This window comes from Oenanthe melanoleuca, chromosome 2 (genome assembly GCF_029582105.1).
Source record: "Oenanthe melanoleuca isolate GR-GAL-2019-014 chromosome 2, OMel1.0, whole genome shotgun sequence".
Taxonomy (NCBI): Eukaryota; Metazoa; Chordata; class Aves; order Passeriformes; family Muscicapidae; genus Oenanthe; species Oenanthe melanoleuca.
This window is the reverse complement of record NC_079335.1, coordinates 113,906,090-113,933,897: the sequence shown is the minus strand read 5'-3', so window position 1 is coordinate 113,933,897 and position 27,808 is coordinate 113,906,090. Positions and strand designations below refer to the sequence as shown.

Here is a 27,808-nt window from a genome sequence, read left to right as displayed (position 1 = left end):
ACAAAAGTACTTTTAAGATCATGGTTGAGTTGGACTGAGTCTTAGACAGAGAGGGCCCTTTGCCTATGAACTTGTCCTATGACTGTATGCTTTGTATGTGAAAACACTGTTTACACATTCAAGGAGAAAGTCAATACAATGAAGTAGAAGGTAAAAGCAAGCTCCTTGCTATTTCCTTTTTGGCACTGGCCATGAATACACTGCAATGCAGTTAATCAGCTCTTACATAATGGGATCCTGGAGGACAGGACAATGAGAATAATCATGTGGGAACATTTGGTATGGGAACATTTACCTGCAGTTTTCACTTTTTTTTTTTTTGGTAGAAAATTAATCTGTGATTCTGTGATTCAACAGTGTGAAAGAACTCTCCCCAAACACTGCCTAACACTTGGACTTTAACATCTGTGTGTGGAGCATAAGCCTACAATAATTGATCAGAGCAGGACAGTAGCTAGAGATACACTTTTAACCCACTCTCCATATGGACCAGGAACACTGGCATGTCCCATGTAATGTCTGCACATACTAGAGGAAATCTCCAAAAAATGGAAGGCCATCAATGGCCTGCTTGAGATGTTTTTATTTTACCTGTTGTCCTGAGATGAACTGTTGCTTTGTCATGACAGGTCCCTTTAGGACATCACCTGCCCCCTTGTTCTGATTATTGGAACAGTAATGATCATCAGCAATAGTGATTTGCTCATTTTCTTCAGCTTCCAGCTGGCTCTGGTTGAAACGCAATGAACCTTTCAGGATATCCTTGATCTGTTGTTGAATAGGAGGGGAAAGGATGAAAGTTAAAAACTGGGAGGAATTCTACATTTTCTAAAGCCCTGTGCAGATTGCTTCATACACCATTTCCCCAATATATTTGCTTTGAAAAGATAGGAAGCAAGTAAATATTCATACCTATATTAGGTTAAAGATAGAAACAACAGTGAAATGTGTTTTTTATTAGAGTTTTATTAGAAAACAACTATCCAGGAATTCTAAAGAGAATAAAACTGTTAAGATGACCTCCTGCCTCATTATAGGTTTAACAGATATCACATTGCTCTTCATAAAATGTATTTTGAGGGAGCAGAGGCACTATAAACAGAGCTACAGATGCTTACCAGCCTTCTTATTTTATGTATGTACTACTTTTCCCTTTAATTCAAGTGTTGTCACAATGAAATAATGAGGACACAGGCATAGTTGATGTCTAGCAAGTACATTTTGCATTAAGAAAAATGATAGCATGGCTTAAGTCCAGCACTTGGTGTTGCACTTCTTTAGTTTTGATTTGAGGCCTCCAAAACTTCCACAGGAGCAAATACTGTGAAAGTTCTTTGAACTCTTTATAGCTGAGTTTTATTGTTACAAATAAAAATATACCACAAGGTTTGATGCACCAGTAAAACAGCTACAAGAAGACAAAACAGCAGTATATAGAAAGAATAACATAGGGAAAAAAAGGAGAAAGGATTAATAGTTCTGAAGGGCACAAGGAAGTTAAGCTAAGCAATAGTAATACCTGCTTCAAACCAGCCAAGGAAACCAGAATTTCATCTTCTTTTTCCAAGCGTTCTTGCAAAATGACTTCCTGAATATTTCCTGTAACATCAAAAGAAAAGAAAGGTAAAGAGAGAAAACATCCTAAATAAACTCTAACGTGCTGTTACTTACTGCTGACTGATCCTTTCAAAACAGACTTCTGTGACCTGCAAGCACAATTCTGTATCCAAACTCAGAGACTGACATCCTTATTATCTGCAGAGGTGAGGCCAGCCTGAGCCTGGCACTGCTACCAGGAAACCTCCAGAAATGCTCTGCTCCTGCAGGACCTCTGTTGCCCCTGTGTACCAAGGAACTCAGGCTACTCCCGGCCCCTAGAAGACCCCACCAGCCTCTGTGTTACATACAGTTTTGAACTTGAAAATGCTTTGGAAAACATTTAAAAGCAGTTAGAGAAATATGCCACATCTCATATAAAGGTTTAGGTACAAGCACAGCAATCTTCATCTTGATCCCATGGCCACTGCAGATGCTAGAATACTCTTCTTCATAGAAGGACTACAAAAAGTTTAATTCCCTTTCTATTCTCTTCTTTTAGATAGAAGACCCAGGGCTGAGGAAAACTTATTTGACAGAAGGCAGTGCAGTACCAGCTCTGCAGGAGACTCTTGCCTTCCATACTGCCAGTGTGGTCCTTCAAGGATGCATTTCACTGGTATAGAGTGTTTGCAGGAAGACAACCTCAGGCAATGCTACAGTCCAACACAGCCCAGAGGAACTACAATAACTCTGCAGACTCGGATCATTCTCTGGCCTCCTAGCTCCCACTTTCCTCCTCTTTAGGGAAATACTAGAGATTCCTCCTGAGAGACTGGCAGAACGAGATGGTATCTGTCAACTGAAAATGACAGGATACTCCTTTGTGCCACTCCCGTCTTACATACACAGACTGAGCCCAAATCCCTCCAATACACTCATTTTGGAAGAATGCCTTGTTGCTCATGAGTATACTTCACAATTAGAGCTTTGTACCATTAATCCACACTTGCATTGCATTTGTTTTTTTTTAACAACATCCTGCATGTTCAGAGCCCAAATCAGTGAAAAGGCAGAACTGTTTTAACAGATGATCCTGACAAGGACAAATATGATGACACTGCCAACTCTGACACAATATAAAGTTTCAAATAGAAGCATTGAGTAATTTGGTATGAGCTTTGTGTTTGCAGAATAAATAGCAAAACAATGAGATTGTGGGAGACAGGACAAGAAGAAATATTAGAAGTGGAGAGGAAGATTTAAAACTTGTGTATAAACACAAGTTTGAAATGGAGTTGGGGCCAGAAATCAGTAATGGGCATGAAGAAGGAATGGAAAGGGCAAAGAGGAGAAAGGATCCATGCCTAAGTACTAAATGAACTGCTAAAAAGCAATCTGAGATGTAGAAAGAGTGAAAGAATCTAGAGCATGAAAGGAAATAGCTGACAAAAGTCAAGGGGATGTGATCAAGGTCAAGAGCATCAGCGAAGGTACCATAACTCAGCTTTGCGTAAGCAGCCTGACTGCACAAGGAGATCTATGCTCACATTATTTAGCACACATTATTTATACTACATACTAAATTTATACATTATCTATACTACTATACTACAGAGGCAATGTCCTGTAGCAATGTTGTACAATTGTCAAATTGTTGCTCAGTTGAACAATTTTACATGAGAAAGACACTGCATTATGAAAGCCAGAAATAATAAAGACCCAGCTCTTTCTGAAAATAAGTAGCAGCTTGAATTGAGAAAATCCATAATTACTGCAGCATTTTACTTGCTTTTTTAATTTTACATCTAAATTCTCTAGTCCCTCAATTTGGTAAGTAAAATACATTAATATTTATTATAAAAGAATAACTTACATTCTCTTTTCCACTGTTTCAAAGAATGCTCAATTTCCTTCATTTAAAAGGTTCAGAATTTGAAACATCAAAAGTCCAAAGCTTCATAACCAGGACAGCCACGCTTGACCACAGCCATGACTGACCACAGCCAGAATCACTGAATTCAACTCTCATTTCCATTTCTCAGCATTAGAAAGAAAAGTATTCCATAGTGTGTGATCCTCACATAAATTAAACCATACATTAAAAAACTAGGGCATGAATACTGACTAAGCAGATAGACCAAGAAAACAATTCAAAGCAAACCTCCAACCTGCTGAAGACTAAATGAAGGAAATCTAAAAAAATTGGGATGAGCAAAAAAACAAAAGCTAAAAGGTATTCCTATAATGTTATTACTATTATTACTGTTCTTTAGAGATGTTTTGTAAGTCAGTATTTAAAAAAATATGGAAAATAATCTATCATCACTATAAAACTCAGCTGTAACCATGTCTGATGAACCAGTACATTGAGAATTTTTGAAAAACTTATTAATGGAATATGATAGTTACCCAGCAGTAAAAATTAATAGAAATGTTTGCATCATCACATATTTACTTCAGCAATTAATGCCAGATTTTAATATTAACTTCAGAGGAAAAAAGATTAGGAGCAAAAAGGTAGGAAATACAGCCAATAAGTAGCAACTGAGGCATAAAGGCATAAATTGGGATGTCCTTCTCTAGTGCAATAAAACAGAAGGAAGGGAGAATTCCTTGTGGAACTGGCAATGAATCCTGTTCTTAAATATGTCCTTGAACTGCATATGGCTTCTAATCTGCTGCCCTCATCTCTTTTGAATGCAAAGCTTTTTAACTTTCAAGTAAGTAGAACCCAAATTTACCAGTGCTCATTCTTTCTCTGTGGCTAATGAGTAGGGAGGAATTTAAAAAATAATCCTTAGATGAGCGAAGCATACAGGCAATGTGATTTTGCATGAGTGTCTCCTTGATCACATCCTTTTGCTGGGAGCACCCTTTGAAATCCATGTAGACTGAAAAGAGAGGTGGGAAGAGGAGGGATGGCAAGACAGTTGGTATATGTTCTGCAGCTGCTCTCCTGTGAATGGCTGTGCCAGGGCACAGCATCCTCCCTGGGGGAACTCCCATCCAAGCTTTTTCCAGTGTTGGGGGGACCTCACAGGGCTGTCAGTTGCTGAGATGAAGAGGGAAAACAAGCTCTCAAATGCAGAAAAAAGGTTATTTTACCTTTGTGTATCTCAAAAGATACCCTTGCAACTAGAGCTACTTTAAAAGACACTCTTTCAAGAGTGCTAGGAAGCATATTTGATATGATATTACTCAGCTGAAGGACTTCTACTTTAAGCAGAGATGTGTAATTTAATTATTCTTTGTTCACAGGAGATGTTACTGTACTTTGAGAGAAGTGCTTCATGTATATGAATGAATTTGCACATACTGATTTTTCTTCCTTATCTGCTGCTCTGTATCAGTACCTCACACTTTTCTTTTTCTTTTTCTTTATTTTAAAGAAAAAAGTAACTTATCTTTAAAAAATGCTAAAGATGCCAATTTGGAAGTGAAACCATCTTCCTTCCTTTAAAAAAAACCCCACTGATAGAATGAATCAAACAAACCTATTATGTGATTTCTGTATTATTCAAAACTGAGTCCAGTTTGATTCTGTGCTATGAATATCCATCTACTGGGATAGCTGTTGCTATTCAAAAGTTATCAAAATCCTATCATACATAGAAAACTTGGATTAAGGTTAAATATTCCTGACTACCTTGTTTGGTGGTTTTTTTTTTTCTTTCTTTCAAGATTTTTTAGCTGATGCCAAATATTTTCTGCAGAAAAAGACAGTATTTCTTTATTCAATGAAGTTCTTAGTAGAGGAAAACAAAAAGTGAATTTTGCAACTTCTCACCTGGTGGTCAGAGCACTGCTGTGAGATGTATGAGATACCAGACTGCCATTACAAGACTCTGGATTTGTTTCAAAATAGTGCTAACAAATATCTGACTATCACAAAATGAACTGTCATACCCTGACTGTGATCCTGACTAAGCCTCAGAAATACCAGAGCTGTTAAACCAGTTGTTCTCTTCAGAAGTCAGCAACATTATCCACTCTGATGGATGCCCTCAAACCATCTCAAAGGATGCCCTTAATACAATGAATAAGAATTAGTTTTGGGTACTTTTTCTTAAATGAGGAGGCTTGTTTAAGTTTGATAAATACTAGATCAGTAAATCAATAATTACTTCCTGAGTGAGACTGTGATCAGGTGCCTTGATATACTTTAAATCCAACTACAAGTACAGAGCAGGAACATGCAAATGATTGCATTCATGTTCTTTTTTAAAAAATGGGAGAAATGCTGTAGCAAGTAGTGAGTTTTTTAGCAACAGACGAAACAGCTAAGAATTAAGATGAAATATATTTTTCATTTCTTGCTCTTACAGTTATGGCAAATTGTGAATCACTTCACATGCATATTCACTGTAGAAATATTTTTAAAAAAAATCAGGATTTCTATTTCCTTCCTCTAAATTAATTGCTAAATTTTAAACTGAAGACATGCTATCTATAGCAATGAAAGACGAAAAACATCCACAGCAGGAGAATTAGAGAAAGCTTATGCTTTCTGATGATTGAAATGTTCCATATTGCATGATGGTGTGAGCAGTCACTGCTGAGTTCCCAGGCCATGGAAAGGGGCTATTCAAAAGATTTCTCTCTGAATGTGAAAAAGCTATTAGGCTTAGCATAATTATTTTAGAGGCTTATTAAATAAAGTAACTCTCACTGAAAATTTTGCTTGCATTCAATACAGATTTTGCAAGAAACCCAACCAGAGCTGAACTAAATGAACGGAAAAACTTGTCTGCTGTAGACAAGGTCCCCTCAGGCATCTCTTCATGCCCATCCATCCAGAAGACAAATCTGCATCTCTTCCCTTCCACCGAGGAGGTGGGAGACAAACACCCTGCCAGATGAAGGCACAAAACACACTTGACATAAAATCAGATGGATGTGGAGAGAACCAAACTTCTCTGAGGTTCTTTGCTTTCTCCCCACTGCTGCTTTTGCAGTGCATCTCCCTCCTAATGATTTCTATTTTAAGCTGGTCTCCGTGGGGCCTTTCCAGGAAGATGACTCCTGCTGAGAGGAGCTCACTCGAAATAGCTGCAAGCTGTGTTACGAATGCTGCTTTTCTACTAGGAGCTCCTGATCAGTGACTTGTGAACAAGCAACAGTGCCAGGGTCATGTTAAATCGACTTTTTTCACCCTTGTTTTCACTGCTGAGAAGAGAGCTCAAACTCAGAATGGAAAAGTACCTTCTCAGTTCCATTGCAGGCAGGAGGAGGGAGGGAACTGAGGGTGTTACTACACCCCTTTATTTTTCCAGAAGAGGAAAGCCAAAAAATCCCAGTATTCCCATATATGTCAAGGCACAGTCAACTCTCCAGACTCATATTCCAGTACTTTTGTAAGATTGTCTGTATGAAATCAGGGTTTACAGAAAATGTTTCCAACATTCCCTGCACAATATACCTGTGGTAGCAAGAACGTGCCTTTTCAAGAACATCAAGGGGCTAGAAGGACAGACTGGGACTTCAGCTTCTGATAATCAATCTTTCTCTCTTTTCACAACAAATACTGCTTTCCTACCTGAACTTGATCTAAGGAGCATGAAAATGAACCTTAACACTTAAACTTAATTTAACTTAACACTGGTTTGTGGTCTTTCCAGCAAGACAATGCTGAACGAGACAGTGTTATTGCTATTTTATAATTCAACTCAGAATGTTTCCAACTATGGCGTTTTCCTTCCAGCATTAAAAATACAAATGAGAGGAGTTAAATTCCCTTCTAAAACAATAGTGTTTGTGATCTAAGTGTTGATGAAGGCAGCACTGCTAAGTAGCCTGTCATTTACCTATCCCACTGTGAATGCCAACACTTACAGTAACAACTACACATTATATTAAAAGCACTACTTAGCAACATTTGAGTCTTAAAGAACTGAAAGATCCTAAAAATCTGAAGTATGAAATTATCTGTGAAATTATCTATGTTCTTTGAAACATTTATTTTAATATAAGTGATGTATTTATAAAGTGTTGAATATAAGTGATGTATTTATACTTCTGATTCACGTGTTGTGCAGAGCACCAACACTTTATCAATATTTAAAGTGTGCTCATGCACGTGACATCAGAGAAATAGTAGTAAAAAGTTACCAATCATCAATTCATAGCAAAGCATAGAATTGCAGATGTACAAAGGAGATTGTAGGGTTATTAAGTAATTTTGTCCATCCCTTGCTCAAAGACACAATCAATTCTTAGCTGTGAACTCTAATTTTCACACAGTAAGCAGATTATGCTTAATACACATACCTTATATCCATATATTTATGGAAATGATGGGGAAACTATTTAATCAGACAACAATTTAGCTTAAGCTGAGGTTTTATTCCCTTACAGGTAGAAGAAACCATTGCCTAAGAGATGCTGGAAAGGAAAGGGTGGATTCTCAGTGTACTTCAGTTTAAGGGAGACGCTCACTGAGCACCAGGGAGGAAGCAATGGGAATTCACTGAAAATTGCAAGGAAAGCTGTTAATCAGGTAATGAGAGACTGTGTAAGCTTCATGATTTTAATCTCCATTTCACTCAGACTACTGGGATGAAAGCATCTGTAGGTGCCTACCACAGCTGGATTTCCAGGACTGGCACAGCTGTTATAGAAAGAAAGCAGGCTCACTCTGAGTTGAACCAGTTGTTTTTGACCTTAAGACGAAAAGTTGGTTAAAATTCATGAAACATAAAGAATTACACTTTTATTCTTCATATATATATACATATACATATATATATATATAAATATATATATATCTGTAAAATGACCAGAAGTTGCAGTATGAAAGTAAGTCTTTACAACAAATATTTGTTGTACACTATGCTATACAACACTTATTTCCCAGTAAACATGCCTTCATTTGATTTAATAAATTTGTTACAGTTCTTTCTTTATATGCTCTTTTTATAGGTTGTTTTACATCATTACTCTTAACCAGATACATCAATCCCTTAGACTCATGGGCCTGTTTTTGATGTGGCCTTTTTTACTGATACCATTTATAATCACACTGGATTTATAAAGCATGGATTATTTTATTTATGTCCCAAGCATAAGAGAACTCATTTAATGCATTTACTTCCTCAACAAATTGTGAAATACTTCATTTCAGCACAGGGCAGCAAAATAATCTCCATTTCATTTTATCCTTACAAAAATGTCATAACCTTTCATTTCATCACATGACACATAAAACAAGAATTCAGTACTATCTTGCATACATTTAACCAGCACTGTGTCCAGATCTATATTGGGCAGTATGTCAGTCCCTAAATACTCAGCATTAAATCAACCTTCTCCTCTCCTTTCCCCACTGTAAATTATCCTTATAATAAAATTCATCCTTTTAACAATTGCACTGACTGTTAAAAGAAGGAGGAATGAAATCAGTCTAATTAAACCTTTAAAGGTGCTATTTCACACAACAACTAAAATTACTCCAGCAATTATATCCTGTACGTTTTTATTTCTTTATTTTTATATTTTTTCCTTCCTTGCTCATGATGCTTGCAATAATCACATTGAAAACGTGGCTTTGAATAATTTTTAATAAGTCTCCCAAACAATATTTGTCTGGGAGATGTCAGGAAATGCTAGTGAATATACAAATGCTTGATGTTTGTGGCAGGGATGTCCTGTGATCCCATCCAAAGAACTCTCAAAACATTGGCTTTCGTTTCTCTTGTTACCATGACTCCATAACTTCTGGGCATTTTGTAAATACATAGTTTTTACAGGCTACCCATGAAAGCTGAGAGCTGATATGCCATTCCAAAGGCAGGATGCTGGTGGTGTTTAGAAAAATGAGAGATGAAAACTTCACTTTTCCACATCCCTTCCATAATTCACAATGGAGGGGCAGAGATGTACTGGAATGCTGGTGAAGGACATAGCAAAATATTACAGACAGCAGGAGTAAAACTGAAAAATGCACCACAAGGAAAAACCAACAGCCCTGTATGGGCAGCTCAGAGAAGGATTTATTTGCTTTAGCTTAGCAAAGCCATGATGTTTAAACATAAACTTACTAGATGTGGGCCAGAGCTAAGAGGTTTTTTGTGATGTTGCCTCCAAGATAAGAAGTGACTTAAAGATCTGGATATTGAGCAACATATTTCTGAGACCCTCTGAATCTCCCTCTGGCAGCTGGTTCAAGTTAAGCAGTAACAGTATGAAGGTGAAATTAATAAAACCAGGCAGACTTATGTTTCTTCTGTATAATTGGGTACCTTTGCATATATTTCTAGGGTGTTGAGCAGAACCCTGTGAGCTAACTCGGCAGAACTGGTATGAATCCTCAGGGCTTATTAGCTGAGGCTCTGTGCAGCAAAAAAAGCAGCTAAATTGCTTCTGAATCTCAGCTAGCTGGGGAAGCAACCTTCTACATTTACATAGTGCTGCCCTTAAGCAAAAGCAAGTGGGGAATGACCTTAGTTTCTCTACTTTTATAACCTGACAAATTGCCCATCAAAAAACTCCTATCTATATAAAGATCTCCCTATCTAAGTTAATACTGGACCAATGTTCCTTTAAATTGCTTCTCATGAGAAGGACTTCTTGTGCTACATGTGTAATTATTTGGTAAACCTTCCCATACTTGGAGGTCTGAAACTATGTCTCTGTTGGAAACAAATGGTAGGTTCTTCTGTCTCAGAAAATGGTGATGGATTGGTTCCTGTCCCATATAAAGAGACAACTTTGAAACTCAGCACTTTTCTTTCTGGAACAAAACTGGCAAGTTAATATAGAACCTCCACACTCTCTCATACTGATACCTGCCTATGGAGGGCTGATACTTCTCCATGGCTTTAATTTACTTTTTGTTAAGAAGCTGCACTTTAATTGTGGGCCAGTGCAGATGTGGTCCAAACCCTGAAGATACCAGAATAGCAGATGGTGTCAGACAGTATCATTAGCTGGTGTCACCTGAACTGCCATTTAACAGGTTTGAGCCTGGGATGTAACAAGAGGTTGCTCTTGGAGACACTCCAGACTGACTTCATGTTGAACAAACACCTCAAACTCAGTCAATGTGAAGGACAAGAGAGGAATCTTCCAGCAGATACTACAAGGCCCTCTGAGTGCTGCTCGTGTGCATGTCTCTTAGACATATTTTCATGATCTACTCTAAGACATCAGACAGATGTCACATTTACCAGTTACCAGGAAAAATCTTTTTCTGAATGCACTTGCTAGCTTGATGATTTTATTTCCACATAGTGCAAGAAAGGAGGAAACAAACCAAAATTCTTCAAAAAAGAAGTAGCAATATGACAGATAATAAAATTGTAATACTTAAATGGTGTATTACGGCTTTCTGAATCATTGAGGCTTGAAGAATTTATGTGCACTAACAGTAGAGTATTTCCCAGAAAGAAAAATGCTAAAGAATATTACTGTATTTCTGAAATCATCAGTGACAATATTATTTCCTGAAAAAGGCTACTGCTCGTGAGAGAGTAACATCAAGAAAATGTATCTGTGATGATGCTGGAGCAGTGATAGCTATGGCAACTATATTTTTCACTATTAGCTGAGTAACATCCTGCATTTATTTTGTGAACAAAGCCACATGACAGGTTACAAGTTTGGATGTGTCTTCATTTCAATAATGGAAAAATTGAACACAGGATTTTTTATTTTTTTTTTGAAAGCTATGACAAGCTTGTGAAAACAGGTGGGAGCAACAGTAATACCTGCTTCCCTGTATTGCCATTGTAAATATCTAAATTTTTATATTTGTCCTTGGAGGTGTTCAAAGAAATTTCCCCTGAGCAGTACTCCAGTGGTTAAGGGAGAGAGGGAAGAAAATTAAAGCTCTTTCTAATGCACAGCTCTAAGACGGAGACAAAGATCACAAAATGACTTTCCTCCATTTTAATAATGAAACCCCTATTTCTAATTTCTACCCATAGCACTAAGTAGCAATATTTCAGAACCATCATTCATTCCCATGGTAACATGCCCTGATATTACAAGCAGTTAATTATGTCGTTGCCATGTTGTAGACTGTGGGATTTATTTACAGAAGGAGATAAACATTTAATGAAAGCATCTTTGAATACATACGAACAAAATAAAAACTGCCATTCTATCCCTCATATTCAGAACAGCATAGATAATTTCATGGTTATTTTCATAATTTCTCAGCTACAACACATCATCTGTGCCATGAAGTAACTGCACCTGTCTGTCATCTGGATCCCCATTGTAAGGGAAAGAACCTGAGAAAAGACAGCCAAAAAATCCTCATTTGTCTCATTATAAACCATGAAAAGAATATTCTATAATTGTTTGATATTGTGATAATTTTGTGGCAAATGATCACTGGATATGCATTTTTATAAGCCTGAATTAATATTGTTTTGTTATAGTGTGACCTGCAAATGGAATGCATCATACAAAAAGAAGAAATTGGTTGAGTAATAATGTCTGAAAAGAAAGGTTTGCATCATCAATCTAAAAAAAAAAAGGAGGCTTTTAAGAATAAGCATTTAAATTTTATCAAATTTAAAAGTCAGGCCTGACTGCTTGATTGACATATTCAAAATCCATAGAAATGTGTCTAACTCTTTGCTGAAAGAATTAGTTCTGTAAGGCTCCCCAACTTTTATATATCTGCATGTTTTTATCAACAACTTAGACATCTATTAACTATATGATGGTTATGTCTGCAGTTAGAAGGGCAGAAGAAAACCCAGTACATCACAGAGTTACCTGAATCATACAGCTAAAATGCCAAACGGCAAGCAGTGAATTTTAATATCATCAAATACAAGGAAAATGTGTGGAAATAAACATTTCCTGATTTTACCCACAGGATAAATGCCTCTGTTTAGAAAGCTGTGATTCACCAAATTTTAAAGGTCATAACATATTATCACCTCAAACTATCACTGTATCAAAGAGCACTAATGTGATGCTGCATTACAAATATTTAAAAAGAGCAATGCCACATGAGAGTAGAGAGATGACCTTCCCTGTGCTGACTAACCACTTTTCTGGGCCCAGTGCTGGTACAGCATATCCTGATACAATTATCCACTTGAGAAGACATGAAAATCCTGAAGAATTCAAAGGGAGACCACAAAAATGATCTGGTTTGAAAAGTAACCCACCTAAAATGAAATGTAGTGTTCTACTTAGCAAAGACATTGCTGAGAGATTACGGTTTTGTCGTGTATGGGTAAGTTAAACGAGGATTTTCAACTTTGCTATTAAAAATGCTACATGAGCCAATAGCTGGGTGATGAAGACAGAAAAATTCAGCCTCAGAGGAAGAAGTAATATCCTTGAAGTTAAGTGTTCTGACAGTTTATAAGAGGACTGCCATAACTCACCTGCTCTGCAGTTTCTGAAACAAAGCCATTTTCATGGGTAAAGGGATAGCTGGGGGAGAGTCACATCAGGTGCTATAGCAGCCCCTCCTAACTTTTCCCTTCAGAAATAACCAGATATGCTTTTGGGTTTTATTTTGCTGCCCTTCTCTGAAGACCTGAGCAGTGTATGGACTCTGGAGACAATCCTCACGGGGTATTCTGTGATGCACCAGAGAACTCATTTTCTTGCACAGCCTGCTGGCATGTGCTGCATGGACAGTCAGATTTCAGGTCAGATGGGATTTTTCACATCATCAAGAATCCTGGCAGGTGTTTTTCCCTGTCTTCACATGGATCATCTGCTGACTGATTTGGGTATACCTAAACTCATCAGTTTGCTACAAGTGTAGAGGCTGTGAAGGTTGGTGGTGTCTCTATCTCTCTTTTTATCACTCATAACTGTTAATCTCTATAGGATATAAACATACTAGTGTAAGACAAATTTACAAAGTTAGTAGTCCATGATGTTGACAAGACATGCAGGAATATTGTGAAGAAGTACAGGGAGTAGACATGGAATAGACTAGGCTGGCAGGCTCTGCAAGTGTTACAGGGATGTCACAATGCACCCAGCACACCCCACAGCCAAAGCTCTGTAAGGGATGGCTTTCCTTGTCCTGGGAGGGTAACAAAACACTCCACAGTGCTCCTGGGAGACTACTGGCCCTAAATGCTTTTGTTTCCAATACGTTTGGGAAAAAGAATTTAACACCTGGATGCCATCACAGATCATAGGCTTTCAGTTCATGAATCCAGTGCTGAAAGGCAGACTGCTTCAAGGAGATTTGTCTGGGTTTATTCTGATATCTGGTGCAGCTATAGTTGGTGAAATGTTTATGCTTAGAACTGATACCCTTGCTAAACACTCCTTGTCTTCTTTCCCAGAGGAAGGAAACTTCAGTTTTTCTTCTTGACACAGCAATCTTCTCCCCATCATTTCAGTAGCTAATAATTTATCCCTTTGCTTGCTTCTAATCTCATCATTAGTCATGTGCCTTCACAAAAGCAATACAATATATCAGACTAAAGCTGTCGGGGTAAGAGGTTTAGACTTGGCTTTTCAAGGCTGTGATTCCCAACTTTCAAGTAATACAATATTTATAACTTTTCCTAGGCTTATAACAGTGGCTAGTAAAACACCCACATAAAAGAAAATACAAATACAATATGGTTTTTACATCTGAACCTTCCGACCTGGCAAATTTAGATATCACATGCTTAGTTCTACCCACTGAAATATTCAATTTTTTATTTATTTTGCTCAGATATTGCAGGCCATAAATAAAACTTAAAATTGTTGCAGTTTTGCCCTGATTTCTCAACAATGGTGCTTTTTCACATAAGTAAATATACTAACATTTAGAGTTCAGGTCAGCACAGTTTAAAAACACCACTAGTGTTTTTACCAAAACCTGGTTAAAAATATTTACACTTGATCTGAGTGCAGTTTTTTGTTTACTTTCTCTGATTTGTCTTGGCAATACGTAGGCAGAATTTTAGACTGGAGTATTTGCTGATTCTGTTCCCAATGTACTGACTTTTATCTTACTATTTTCTTCTGTTCTGAGACAAATATTACAAACCATCAGCTTACAGTAACATTTTAACATATCAAAGGTAATTCTAGATTATGAAAATGTTACATTTAATGAAAGTCTATGAATCTTATACCTATCCCTATACACATCAAGTATCACTGTGGGACTGCTGAAATGCAAATGGACTTTAAGTCTGAAAGTTCACATGGTTTGAGCTCCAACAAATCTCTTACAATACAAGAAATCAAAGGTAACTGTGCTTAAATGCCTCTATTTCTTTTTAGTATCATCAGTAGCTATCCTATTCCCAAGTTTAAGTGTGACAGAATGAAGATACAGTGGCTGGCAACATCTGATAAAACAACTGAGTACATCAATTCAATCTTCATCGTGGCTTATAAAATAATATGCACTGTACTACATAAATATTGTTTTAGTTCTAATACAAACACTGAAAGAGCCTTTGCAAAGATTTACAGGTTAATGCAAGGTTGTGCACTTACCAAGATGCGTGTTCATCATCTTTGCACAATATTTGCACATAGCTTCCAAATCGTTTAGCTGTCCTTGTAGGAATGAAATCTGGGCCTCTAATTCCTCCTCCTACAATGAAGAGATTATTAGGATTAAACCCACAACATTTCTATAATGCAGAGTAAAAGTAGTAGCTTAACCCTTGATATACTTAGATCTCTTTTAACTTTTTCTATTCCTTTGTTCTTGGAAAATTTTGTCATTTCATGGAAACAGGGTTTGGTTTTAATATCTCAGTGTTTATTAGTATCACTCTTTTTCCTTCTAAGGAGTTAAATAAAAATCTATCTACATAGACCTCAGAAAGGTTAATGCTTCAGAATTCTTTTATAGACCTGTTACCTGGTTTCACTTGTGCTAACACAGTACTACAGCACTGGCTGAAAAAACTCACCAAAGGAGAAAAATTCTAATTTCTGCCAGAGTAATTTCCTCAGCTATTCCTTTGAAACCTTTTTTTGAATTTCAAGAGATATATTACATGAGACCTAGTACTGCATCTCAAGGATGTGTTACTCCCATATATTTTGGCACACTTATTTTTGTAACACATCATCCTCTATCTGTATTTAATCCCTGCACTTCTGTGCACAGCCAACTTCACTTTCAAACACTGTCATACAAAATATTTAGGTGAAAACTATTTTTAACACACATACTGTAAAGCAGTTACTCTAAATTATTAAGTTATGTTTTAAAAATATGCATCAAGTATAATTTAAAAGAGGAATATAAAAAATTTATTTTAAGGCCCAGGAGAAGCATTAGTATCCAGCCCTGGATACATGCCCTGTCTAAGCAATGGGAACTATCTCAGCTAAGAATTCCTCTATTTGAATGTCTTTGTTTGCTGGTTTACAAATCCATGCAGTCTTGACTTTGAACAACATACTGCAGAGGAAGGTCACCACTCCTCTGGAAAAATTCCTTCAAAGCTAAGTCACAAACAGTATTAAGCAGGATTTTGTTTAAGTATGCAATGGAATTCAAGATAATCAGAAAAAGCCAAAGTAACTTTTTAGCCTCCTGTTTTTCTTTGGAGCTTTGTAATTCTACCACAGTCTTGCTTGATGGAGATCACTGAGCATTAGATAGTGATTTACTTTTCAAATGAAAAAAAACCCCAAAACCAATCAAAAAAATAAATAGAATGAGTCAGCCTTGATTTAAAGGTGTAAGTGATCTTAACCTCCATCAGAAACCAAGACAGAACCAAGTAAAGGAAACTTTGCACTAATATATCATAAATCCAAAAGCAAAAATAAATGATTAATAAAAAGCAATGTAACTGTAGCATTTGCAAGACATAGCAGCATCACAAGCCTACACGCTTTTCTCCCTACACTAATAGATACGAAACACTTTTCCCCTGCTATTTCTTTACATTATATACTCTCACCTTCTTCTTATCCTCATACTTTGACCACTTAGATCTCAAAGGGATTGATTTCATTTGCCAATTTGGAGTTGCTGAGTGACCTCATTCGAAGTCTGCAGTTCTGCTACGGCCTGTACAAGCATATCTGCATTGACATTTCTATTCAAGTGATGTTCCTGCAGAAGACCTTTTTCTAGTACAAACAGCTATTGACTGCAAGAAATAATCTACCATAAATTTTAAACTGCCATTGGCACTGCAAGTGCAGCTGTAAGATAGGGAAAAGTGACAATATTTGAGTATTCTACTATAAAATAACACAATCAAATTCTAAAATCATTTGCCAGTAATTGAACCCAGTTTATCTCCTACAGGTGAATAAGAAAATTTAACTTTTTGCAATAAATGTTTCCAAGTCTCCTAGACCTTTTTTTTTTCCCTTATTCATAGGTGAGAAATGCTTTTGGGCAGGTGAATCTACCCAAACAGAGTCTGAAACTGACCTTTTCAATTATACAACAGTACCTCTTTTCTTGGCAAGTGAGAGCAGTGCTGATTAAACTACATCTCCTGTTCTTTCCGCTCGCTGGGATCCAGCATGGGGAGGAGCAGTGTTCAGCACACCCAGCAGGCACAAAGGAGGGAGCTGCGCTCAGGGAGCCACAGACAGTGCAAGAGATCTCCTTCCCAAGCGAGAAATCTTGCACAAGGCTAAACTAACTTGGAGTTCCTGATTTATCTGGCACCCGTGGGAAGAGCAGCAAGGAGTGCTGGCAGTGGGATGGGCAAATAGGCAAGACAGTTAACTTGGCACCTGACACACAAGAGACCCAGGGCTTTTTGCACAATTAGACAACAGCCAAATGGTGATGACTTGTTACAAGGTGTAACCTCCACCTCTGCTGTCACCAGCGGTGCTGTGACCACCTCTGTCACCTCTCCCTGGTGGGGGGTTTGCTCTGTTGTAGTCCCCAGCAGCAGGTGAGCAGTTGTAAGAGGCAGGTGTGTTTTATTGCATTGGGGTGACTGACAGGTGACTGACAACATCTTTCCAGGTGTAAAACTTCACGCGACAGACAGGAAGGGTGCAACTGAGGCAAGATACTGAGGAAGAAGACATGCACTGATACGAGGGAGGGAGCTGTAAACTTGTGACTTCTGGCAGCAGAGGGGTAAGTAGAAGCCCTGTGGTGCAGGGCCCAGGCAGCAGAGGGTAAGACCAAGCTCCCTCAGGGGAAGAATTTAGGTTGGACCCTGTATCAGAGCACTACCAAAGAAAAGTGATGAGTGACAGTCCATGGCTGGTGACTCCTCCAGCCTGACTTGTCAGCTGGGGAGGTCTCTTGCTTGTAGGGAGGCTCAGTTTGTGGTGTTGCAGAAGACTGGGGTCACCTAATGTTCTGACTTTTTTCCTGCCTTTTTTTTCATGCATCAGCCAGAGACAGGGTGATGTGAAACCATTTTAATTCTCAAGTGGCTACAGGGCTCCTGAGCAAGGGTGAAGGGTACAGAAACCCTGATGGTGTTTCCCATCAATCCTATGGCAAAAGAGAAAGGCTTGGAGAGCAGCAGGTATATCAGAGACACCACATATGGTTACATACTTGGTAGCATTAGCTGAGCTTCAACTATTTTGCTTGTGGCAAAATTTGATGAGGACAGAGAACTTAGAGAACAGGTCTACCTGGCAAAGATGGGGAAGAAATCTTTGTGAACAGACTTGCTAATCTAGGGGGTGGGGCTTTCCCACAGAACAGGTACCTAACCCAGACACACGTGAGGAATCAGCAATACAGATAAGGTAGGCAGAAGGTCCACTTGGCTGAGTAAGGAGCTTCCTAATGAACTAAAATGGGAAAAGCACATATGGAGGTGGAAATGGTGGAAATGAAGAGTACATGTGTGGAAACAATGACAGGAAACAAAGGACAGGCACACAATCATTGTTTGGGCACATGAACAAAACTAGGAAGGACAAAACCCCATCTGGAGCAAAAATTAATGGGGGACATTTAGGGGTAACAAGAAGTAGTCTTGTGAGTATACAGAGCAGCAAAAGGAGAGTCAAGAAAAATGATCTGTTGCTTACTAAGGGAGGTAAGCCAATGGCACATGATACAGAAAAGGCTGCAGCACTTTAATACATTTGTGCATCTCACTTTTTAGACCAATTCTATTCCCAGACCCCCCCCATGTACTGTTTGGAAAGGAGAGGGATGGCTATCGAGGGAGGAAGGGCATAAGCTGGTGAATACCTGAAGAAGCAGTGTGTGTCCAAATACATGGGACTACATGGGATATACTTATGGGTGCTGAAAAAACTGACAGTGTGATTGCAACACCACTGGCTACTACCTGTGAAAAATCACTGCTATTACAGAACATCCTTGATGACTGCAGAAAGGTTAGTTTTACATACATACTAAACAAGAGTGAGGAGGGATATCTAAGGAACTATACAATGGCTGGCCTCACCTTAGTCCTTGGAAAAATTGTGGAGCATGTCCTCTTGGAATCAATTTCCAGCATGTAAAGGACAAGACAATAATCAAGAAAAGTCAACAAGGATTTCCCAAGAGCAAACCATGCTTAACCAACCTGGCTGCCCACTATGACAAAACGACTGGGCATGCAGATGAAGGGAGTGAAGTGAAAGCAATGGAGTTTTGCTTTAGTTAGGCTTTTGACACATTTCCAAAAGCATCATCACTTAAAACATGATGGGCTGAATGAAAGAACTGTGGGTGGGCTGGATTGTTAGAATCCCAAGCCAAAAAACAGTCAATAGTTTGATGTTCAGGTGATGTTTGGAAATGAGCACAGTAACAAATGAAGACACTATTCAGTATCTTGTATCAGTGCTATGAAGACACTGCCCAGTATCTTCATCAATAGCCCAGATAAGGAGACTGAATGTACACACAGTAGATTTTCAGATGATACAAAATTGGGAGGTGTGGCTGCTGTGCTGACTGGTGGAACTTCACAAACAATATGGGACATGGTAAGCCTAGGCAAGAGAAGCCTTTCGGAGGTTTCTGTTTTAGAAATTTTCTTTAAGTGCAAAATTCTGCACCTGAGAAGAAAAATCTCAATGCACCAGTGAAGGGAAGGAATTTTTGTTTCAGATCTGCCAAAAAGGATATGGAGGCTACAGTGGCTGTTGAGCTGTTTATAACAAAGTTCTCTTATCATGAATAATGTAAACATCTGCACTGAGCTACATTATGAGCAATGCAGCAGATCCAGGAAAGTCATTACACCCCTTTCTACTCAGTGCTTGTGAGCCCTCACCTTTAATACAGTTTTTCAAAGGGCCTGCAGTTCAAAGACATTGGGAGACTGGAGAGGGCCCAGTGCAGGGCTGTAGTGAAGGTTACAGGTCTGGAGGAGAGGCTGAAGGAGCAGTTCTTGCTTATTTTGGTGAAGAGGAGCTCAAGGGGGATCTACTGGGAGCCTATAACTACATGGTGTGACAAAGAAGACAGATTCAAACTCTTCACAGATGATACAGAAGGCACTATGGCCCAAAACTGCCCCTTGGAAGGTTCAAGTTGGTCATTAGGAGAATGTACTTCATCACAACAGCAGTGCAGCACTGGAAGAGGTTACTTACAGAAGAGGTAGTTTCTATGCAAAGTCACTGATCTGACCCAATGTTAGTGATTGTCCAATTCCAAGTAGCAGCTAAGCAGAAGTGTCTTCTATACGACATTTTTAAGACTAATCTTTTCACAGTACCTTTCAAAGATTGCTCTGTACAGGTAAGCAGCAAAATCACAAAGCCCCTCTGGAATGAGGACCTTTTTTTCAGTAATCTAATGTCAAATTCTTTAGCAGTGTTAGATGAAACAACTGATTTATAGCCAGCATAATGCAGATGCTCTCAGTGCAGTACACACTGCACACTTCCCTCTAAGTGCAACTTTTCACTGTGCTAAGAAAATGAGTAGCCTGGATACCATTTTTATTTTGTATACATAGAGCAGTGCTGATTTGATCTCATGCATGAACAGAGACTTATAAATTCTTCAAACAGGCCAAACCTAAGTCAGGAGAAATCCAGCATGGTCTGGACCAACCTTTTAGCTGATCTCACACACGCAGCACTAGAAACACACAGACAACGACTCCAACTCATTCAACCAAAATACAAAATCAGTCTCAATTTACCAAACAACATGTTCTATAAAGCTCAATATTTTCTAATAGTGGGAGCTGCATTATGAGGAAGAGAAGCAAATCAAGCAGCAAATCGAACTAAGGAATCACTGCATCTGACATGGGAGACCAAGATCTGCAAATTTACGTATGCAATCTTGCAGAAAAACAACTTAATACTTTCTGAAAATTCAATTCCAGGGTTCTCAAAAAACTATTAAACACCTTCAGCTGTGCAGATGATGTAGAGCCTTACAGATAACCATTAACATCTGGAATTTAACTGGAGAATGAAAAGGAAGTAGTTTATTTGTGGTACTACATTGATTTACATTTCACTAACAATATTAAGCAAGCTAGAATTTATGTCTCCAGTCAAATCAAGATTCTATTTGAGTGCCTTCATACACACATCTCTAACTATTTTCCTGGTTTTGCCAAGATTGAATCTGCAAAATACTTGACTTATATTTATGTTTCTCATATTCTTGTTTCTTCTTATCCAGATATAGAACTTTGTTTACATTGCTACACTTCTCTTTTTTCTTTTGCCATGCAAGGTAATTCCTTTGTGATTAATTTTTTGACATTTCCTTGCTATTTCCACCCAAGTCTATACAGTTCTGGTACTCTGCATTTGTCTAAAGTTTGTTCTTCTGTTTTTATTACCCTTCCTTTCATCTATCTTCTCACCTTTACAAAGAGAGCTATGAAAATAAATTTTTATATGCTTCCTTTTCTCCTGAGCTCATAATGAGATCAGCGATACCTCTCCCATGCCCCATTTTTCATCAAATTTTACTGCATCAGAAAAAAAGCTGTGAATAACTGAAAGTGGTCTGTATAGTCAAGAACAGAAACTTTTACACTTTTGACATTGTAATCCTATTCTTTTACAGCTCATGGCTTTACAAGGTGCAATATGCTTTGCAGACCTGGGTAAGGGCACTGAATTTGTATCCTTTACAAGGTCTGATGACATACAGTTTTGGAAGAAGCCTGTCTTTCTCAAAATCGCTTTTATCAGTTTAAACAAATTTTCTCTCAAATATATGACATGTAGCTTAAGACAGAATTGTGGAAAACAGGGAATATAAACCCAGAAAATCAGGATTGTAATGCCTTTCTTTCACAATACCATTTATTTTTCAGTCTTGCTATGCAGGACATTAAAGAAAAATTGTACATTTGTCTGTTTAACCCACGTAGGAAACTCAAGGAAAAGCAAATTGCTGTCAAAGCTTACAACAATGTATGTCCAAGCATTTCATTCATGAATGCTATGAATGGTAAAATTCCATTCATCTTAAATCTGAATCCTGAATAAGAATTAACTTGGCAGCACTACCAAGTGCTAAGTGCTGTGGAAAAGAAACTATATTCAAAGAGAAGAGTATTTAAAGGCATTTAAGGTATTTAAGCACTAATGCTGAAATTTAAAACATTTAAAAAAACCCCACCAAACCAGTGACAGAACTGAGCTTGCAGAAGAGCCCAGTCTTCCTGAGGTGGTTTCTGATGCTGGTCAGTGATGGGTTGGGTGAAGTGTGGAGAAAACAGAATGTCATGATATAAACATGTAACAGTACTGACCAGAATATCTTTCAGACTATATAGATCTGCACATCAGTGATGTCTTGAGCTCGAAGTGGTGTGGGTTTTTTTTGTTTGCTTGTTTGTTTTTCCCATCAGTTAATAGCTACTTTTCATACATTAATTTACCCACTCAGATTTTCAGTTTTTTTCAGTATTCATAGTAAGAGCACAGGAAACATTCCATAGCTCTTGGCAAATTGGCATAGCAAATTAGAAAATAATTTTGATGAGGTATCAAAACATTTAGAGGAAAATAATGGGAAAAACGAGATTGATACATGGAAATCCTGAAGTCAGGGACTTGCTAAGAGTCTTATCAGTACATAAGTTCTTATTCATAAATTATACACACAGTATACTTTTAAGATGTCAGTAGCAGTTTACCAGTCAAACAAGACTCAGATGCAATGCATAAATTGCTTTCTCATTTAATTTTAAGCAAATTTCCCTGGAGTAAAAAGCAGTGATTACTCCTTCCATTTTGTGGGAATTTATTTAATTTTCTAATCTAAGAATTAAATGCAAGATTTAACCTTATAATCTTGAATCCCTGACAGTTGAATGTTGGTTGACACCCCCATAATTTTTTATATTCTATGCCAGCCACAGAATAGTGCACAGCATATGGTGACATTTAAACCAGAAACCCCCATTTCTGAGTGCTGAATTACATGCAGTGGAACTTAACTCAAGCTTTTAATTTATTTTATTTACGAATTTAACTTGTTATTTAACTGCATCAGTCTTGGTCCCTCATCAGGACCAAGGCCCTGCTCTGCTGGATGCTGTACAAATATAAAGAAAAATCCTGCTTCTCTGAAGGACTTCATGGTGTAAGCCAAGAGACAACAGATGGCTGGAGACACACATATGGGAAGGACATGGAAACAATATGGCTATATTAGTCAGTCTTCTAGACATGGCTTCAGCATGGAGCCAAACTGTTATTGATGAAAAGGAGGCATTTTTGAGAGAGTTTTCATAGAGCATTTCTTTTTGCAGATGTTTTGAGGAAGTTTCTTCTATACGGAAGGGGCTATGAAATGATTAGATGAAAGTATGCTAAGCACATCAGAGTCAGGGGTGAAATATATATTGTCACTTTTACACTGAAAATTTTGATACTTATGAAATTTTTGCACAAAATGAAATTTTGTGAATGTTAATATATTACCCAGGGAGGACATAAAGAAGTTCAGATTCTGCCTTCATATACTAATCCCAGCAGAAGCAGAGATTATTGACTGCCTGTGCTGAACCATTATCTGACAGTATTTATATGTCTATGTGGTAACTGAAATATCCCCATGCTTAATATATTTACGAATAACTCATGTTTTGTGTTCACGTCTTCACAACTGCCCAGTTTTTATTATTTTGAATATACTTTCACAAATGTTAAACATTTTAAGCACAGTACTTTCAGCCAAGTCCCACAAACTTGCATTTTGTTCCTTTAAACTATAGGCATAGCAATCATGAACCATGTTTTTATTTTATACCACTTTAACTCCTCCTTATGCTTTTTTTACACCATTTTAACTCAGACTGATGGTCCAGTGTGGTATGAGACAGCTTAAGTAGGAATGCTTCCTTCCCTTTTTTCTTACATATTCTTCCAAATTTCTCTTAGTTTCACTAGTGTAGTGTAGTGCTTGTAAGCATAGTTCCTCACACTTTATACCTACTAATAGTTACAACTTTATACTTACTGAAAGTTACATACTTATTTCAGTGCTTTTCTAGATCAGAAACCTTAAAGCACAAACAGGTTCTCTATCAGATTACAGAAACCTTTTATTTCAATCTCTTTTCTCCTCTGTCTTATTATTTTAACCTGTTGCTTTCCAATTTTGCTTTATGGTAGTACTCAAAATATCTCAAAATATATCAGAAGACATGTGAGTAAGCACAAACAGTAATCCTGGAAGTCTAGGTTCAAAACAGTGCTGTCAAAGTTATAACATTTGGGTACAATGCATCCTCTTCTGTTCAAAGAAGTAAATTCAGAAGAAATTATCTGTTTTAAAACCTGAAACAGAATTGCCACTGCCAAATCTTTTGTGAACATATATCTGTGACAACCCTCTGAAAGGAACGGGGGGAATGGGACTGAGAAAAAATAAGAAAATAAAACAAAAAATGAAGGAAAGGTCAAAAAAATATCCACTGGGACTTGAAGGAGCCAAGCTAAATCAGGTTATGTACCAACACAACAACAACAAAAAATTATTTGGTTCAGAGGGCTCAGATTGAAAACCAGTATCAAAGGCAAGAAAGGAATTTTATAATACAGATAAAAATGTTCAAGTAGAATGAGACCAAGACAAATTTGGCCATGAATTAAAATGCTAGAAGGCATTCACCTGCAAAGGCACATGTTTTTGGGAATTAGTACAATCCTTACTTCCTCTGTGTGCTCTCTGTAACAACACAGTAAGGGGATGGCATCTCATGATGCTTCTCCAAGCTATGCATAAACAGAACAAAGAGATTATAATAAAGGATTAAAAGAATAAGAATTTCAGCCTTTTTGTACTTAACATTCTCCCCCAAAATAGAGAACAAGCCCCAACAAAACTGAAGGGGGCTGCAACTCGGATTCTGTATAACCAACAACATAGGAACTCTCTTCCAACATCCAAATTTCTAGCACTCTAGACTTAGGATCTGTTGAGGAGACCCACTTCCAAAATGCAAGAAAAAGTATTATTTTACTGCATTATGTATATGTAGCTTTCTTGAAATGTAAGAAACAAGAATTTGTGGTAAATTATTTCTCTTCTTCCAAACTAGAATAACTATCCCCTTCCCTGCCCCCCAGTTTTATGAGTTTATATGTTATTATTCTCTAGATATAAGAAATATTTATTTACCATCCATATTTATTTATAAACTCTACTAAGATTGGTGACTTTGAGGCAAAATAGCTGTTTTATTGCATTGATGTATGATTATAAATTTATCTGATTTACTGTCTCTTAAAACAAAGCTAAAAACGCATAGAAATTTGGAAGAAAATGAAAGTTGGTGCCTCAGAAGATCTCCCTACAACCTGACAGGTATATTTAATCTCAATTAAAGTCCTGAAAACAGCTGAAACTCTGGCTAACAGCTTCTAATCACCAGGTCCTGCTGTTGAATTTCCATCTTAAACAGTTCAAAGTCAATTTGCCAGCTTAGTTTGCCATATCCCACCTTGCCTGAAGATGTTAGTGGCAAACGACCACAGGCTTGGAAATTTTCCAAAGCAGCTCCCACAGTTGAACCTATTATTGGAACAGGTTTCAAGTGCACCAGCCTCACTGTTCAGAGCCAGAAACCAGCAACTGGACTCCTGGAGCACGTGAAGGACTTGTTTTCATATAACCTGGGTACATCTCCCTCTTAAAAATATTCGACTTCTATGATCAGACAATTTTTCCTTAGCAGGAAGATGGGAGGATAAATATGAGTATTGGAGAAAGCTCCTGTGTGGAGACAAAGAAAGCAGGGATGGAAAGAAACCTCTTCTGCAAGCAGACACAAGACATGAGAGACTTATCTACCTGCTGGCACTGCACTGTGGGACTGCCAAGAGACAGTTGAAAAAAGAAACCCATAAAAATCAGCAAGATCTGTGGAATGCAAAAAGCTGGGCATAACTTGTGGATTGGGTAGGCACTGAACAGCTGAGGATATAGGTAATATTTCACTTGGTAAAGGAATAGATAAGAACAGAAAGAGCTGTAGGGTACTAGAAATTATCCCTTTGAACAGAAATGCTGATAAAAGGCTTCTCTCAGTGAGGCTGTTGAGATTGTCGATTTAAGAATATTGGAAAATTTCTTCATAAATAATAAAACTGATACATTAATTTAGATGGTACAGCTGCAAGCATTTTGGAAATAGTTATAAATAAACACATAGGCAAATGAGAATCCTGTTTCTTCCATTACATTTCACTATCACATCTGAGGGACTTTCTGCCCATCTGTTACACACATTGCTAGCCTTTAAGATGGCATAAGCCCACTGTGGCAAATGTAAGAGAAATGTGAGCAGGGAAACACTAACATATTTACTTGAACCTTACTGAAAGAGTTGATTAGGTGTTATGTACTTACATAATTATGCTTCTTGATTTTGCTGCCTGAATAAGCTTTCTAATACACACGGTTCAACATAAAAGTCCTTTATGAAGGACTCCCAAAGCACATCCTTTATTAAACTCATTTAAATTCTTTTTAAGCATCAGTTGCAAAATAGTTTCACTAAATCTTCCTCTGGTCAAGCTGGATGTATTTGACCTTTGGTATGATTCCTAACATGACTGAGGATGTAGACCAAAGCAGGATTATTTATTTAAGGGTTTTAGAATCTCTAATTTTTCAGAGTTTAAGGAAGGTAAAACTTAAGTATAGTGATTATGTAGGGGCTATGAATATACCCCACTCATACTACACTGTTAAAATAACAGAAGTACAAGTCTTGTTGTTTTTACAGGGAATTGTTTGATTTAACGAAACACAGACAAAAGTAAGAATCAAGTTATTAAATGCATAGCCACAATCTATTTCAGTGGGAAAAAAGCTTCCAAACACAGAAACCCTTTCTGCCCAAAAAACTCCCAGATTAAACAACAGCCTGGTTTAGAGGCATGTGTCTCATCCACATCCATGTTTTTGTTGAGAGTTCAGTGCAGGTCTCTCAGCTCTCCACAGAAATGGACAGTAATTTCATGGTGTTATCTTAAAAGAGCAGGATGAAGAAATGAAATTCCCACTGAAAATGAAAAATGGGGCAGCTCAAGCAACCAACACAGACTCTCTGATATGTTTTTCTTTGCCACTGGGGTGCTGAAACATTAACTTCATGATTAATGTATGCAAAGAGGATGGACAGAGCCTGTACAAGTCCTGTACCTCTGATGGGAGCATGACTGCTGTGAAGGGAAGTGTCACACTTCTTGTGTCCTCAGTCATTTTGATCCTTTTGTAAACACTGCTCATGATCTCATTCATTCATTATTTTGGTAATTTTTAAATTCTTTCTGACAGTCTCAAAGGGCTGCCCAATAATTTTCAGTGTTCTTACTGCCTGTTTTCTAGTGGTTTCAGTCTGCTTCTGTGCAGAAGTTACTGGAAAATATTATTCACCTACATGTATCTGAATCTTTTGTACCAGAGAAAGAAGCTTACACTGACATTTCAAAAATATTCCAAATGGCCCCACAGGTCTGTTCTGTATACATGTTTATTGCTTGTAATACGACAGAAAAAGCACTGCAGAGTCTCTTGGGTTTTTATTAATATTTTTTTTTCTAAGCAATTAACTTCCTGTTTTTATCACAGTGAAGTTTCTTTTCCCTGCAATGAATCACTCCAAAAATGATAAGGAGCTCTAGGATTCAAAGCTGCCACTCATGCATACAGCTGTTGCTTTACTAAATTACAAGAAACTTGCAAGTATTTCTAATAAAAATGATAAAAGGCAACTTATTTTTTCTTCTACTGTTTTCAGCTCTTTCATTTTAGTTACAGGATGTTGGGTAAGCCAGAGGAAGGCAACCAAGAAAAGAATCATAGTTCCAAAACATCTCAGAGGTTTTTCTAAAAACTCTGTTCCTGTGACCTGTCAGCATCTGAAATTTAATATTCTTTTCATCTAACCCTAAAAATAGACAAGCATTGAAG

At 37.6% G+C, this 27,808-nt stretch overlaps 1 protein-coding gene across 5 annotated transcripts in view; it reads right to left on the bottom strand.

The window, feature by feature from the left end:
* The window catches only part of TBC1D5 (TBC1 domain family member 5), a 311,013-nt gene that overhangs the window by 9,130 nt on the left and 274,075 nt on the right, over nucleotides 1–27,808 (bottom strand). For all 5 annotated transcript variants that reach the window (XM_056483375.1, XM_056483373.1, XM_056483377.1 and 2 more), the window contains 3 exons: nucleotides 14,968–15,067; nucleotides 1,520–1,599; nucleotides 592–768 (listed from right to left, as the gene is read on the bottom strand). In XM_056483375.1, coding sequence (XP_056339350.1) covers nucleotides 592–768; nucleotides 1,520–1,599; nucleotides 14,968–15,067 — 357 coding nt within the window. The remainder of the gene's footprint in view (nucleotides 1–591; nucleotides 769–1,519; nucleotides 1,600–14,967; nucleotides 15,068–27,808) is intronic.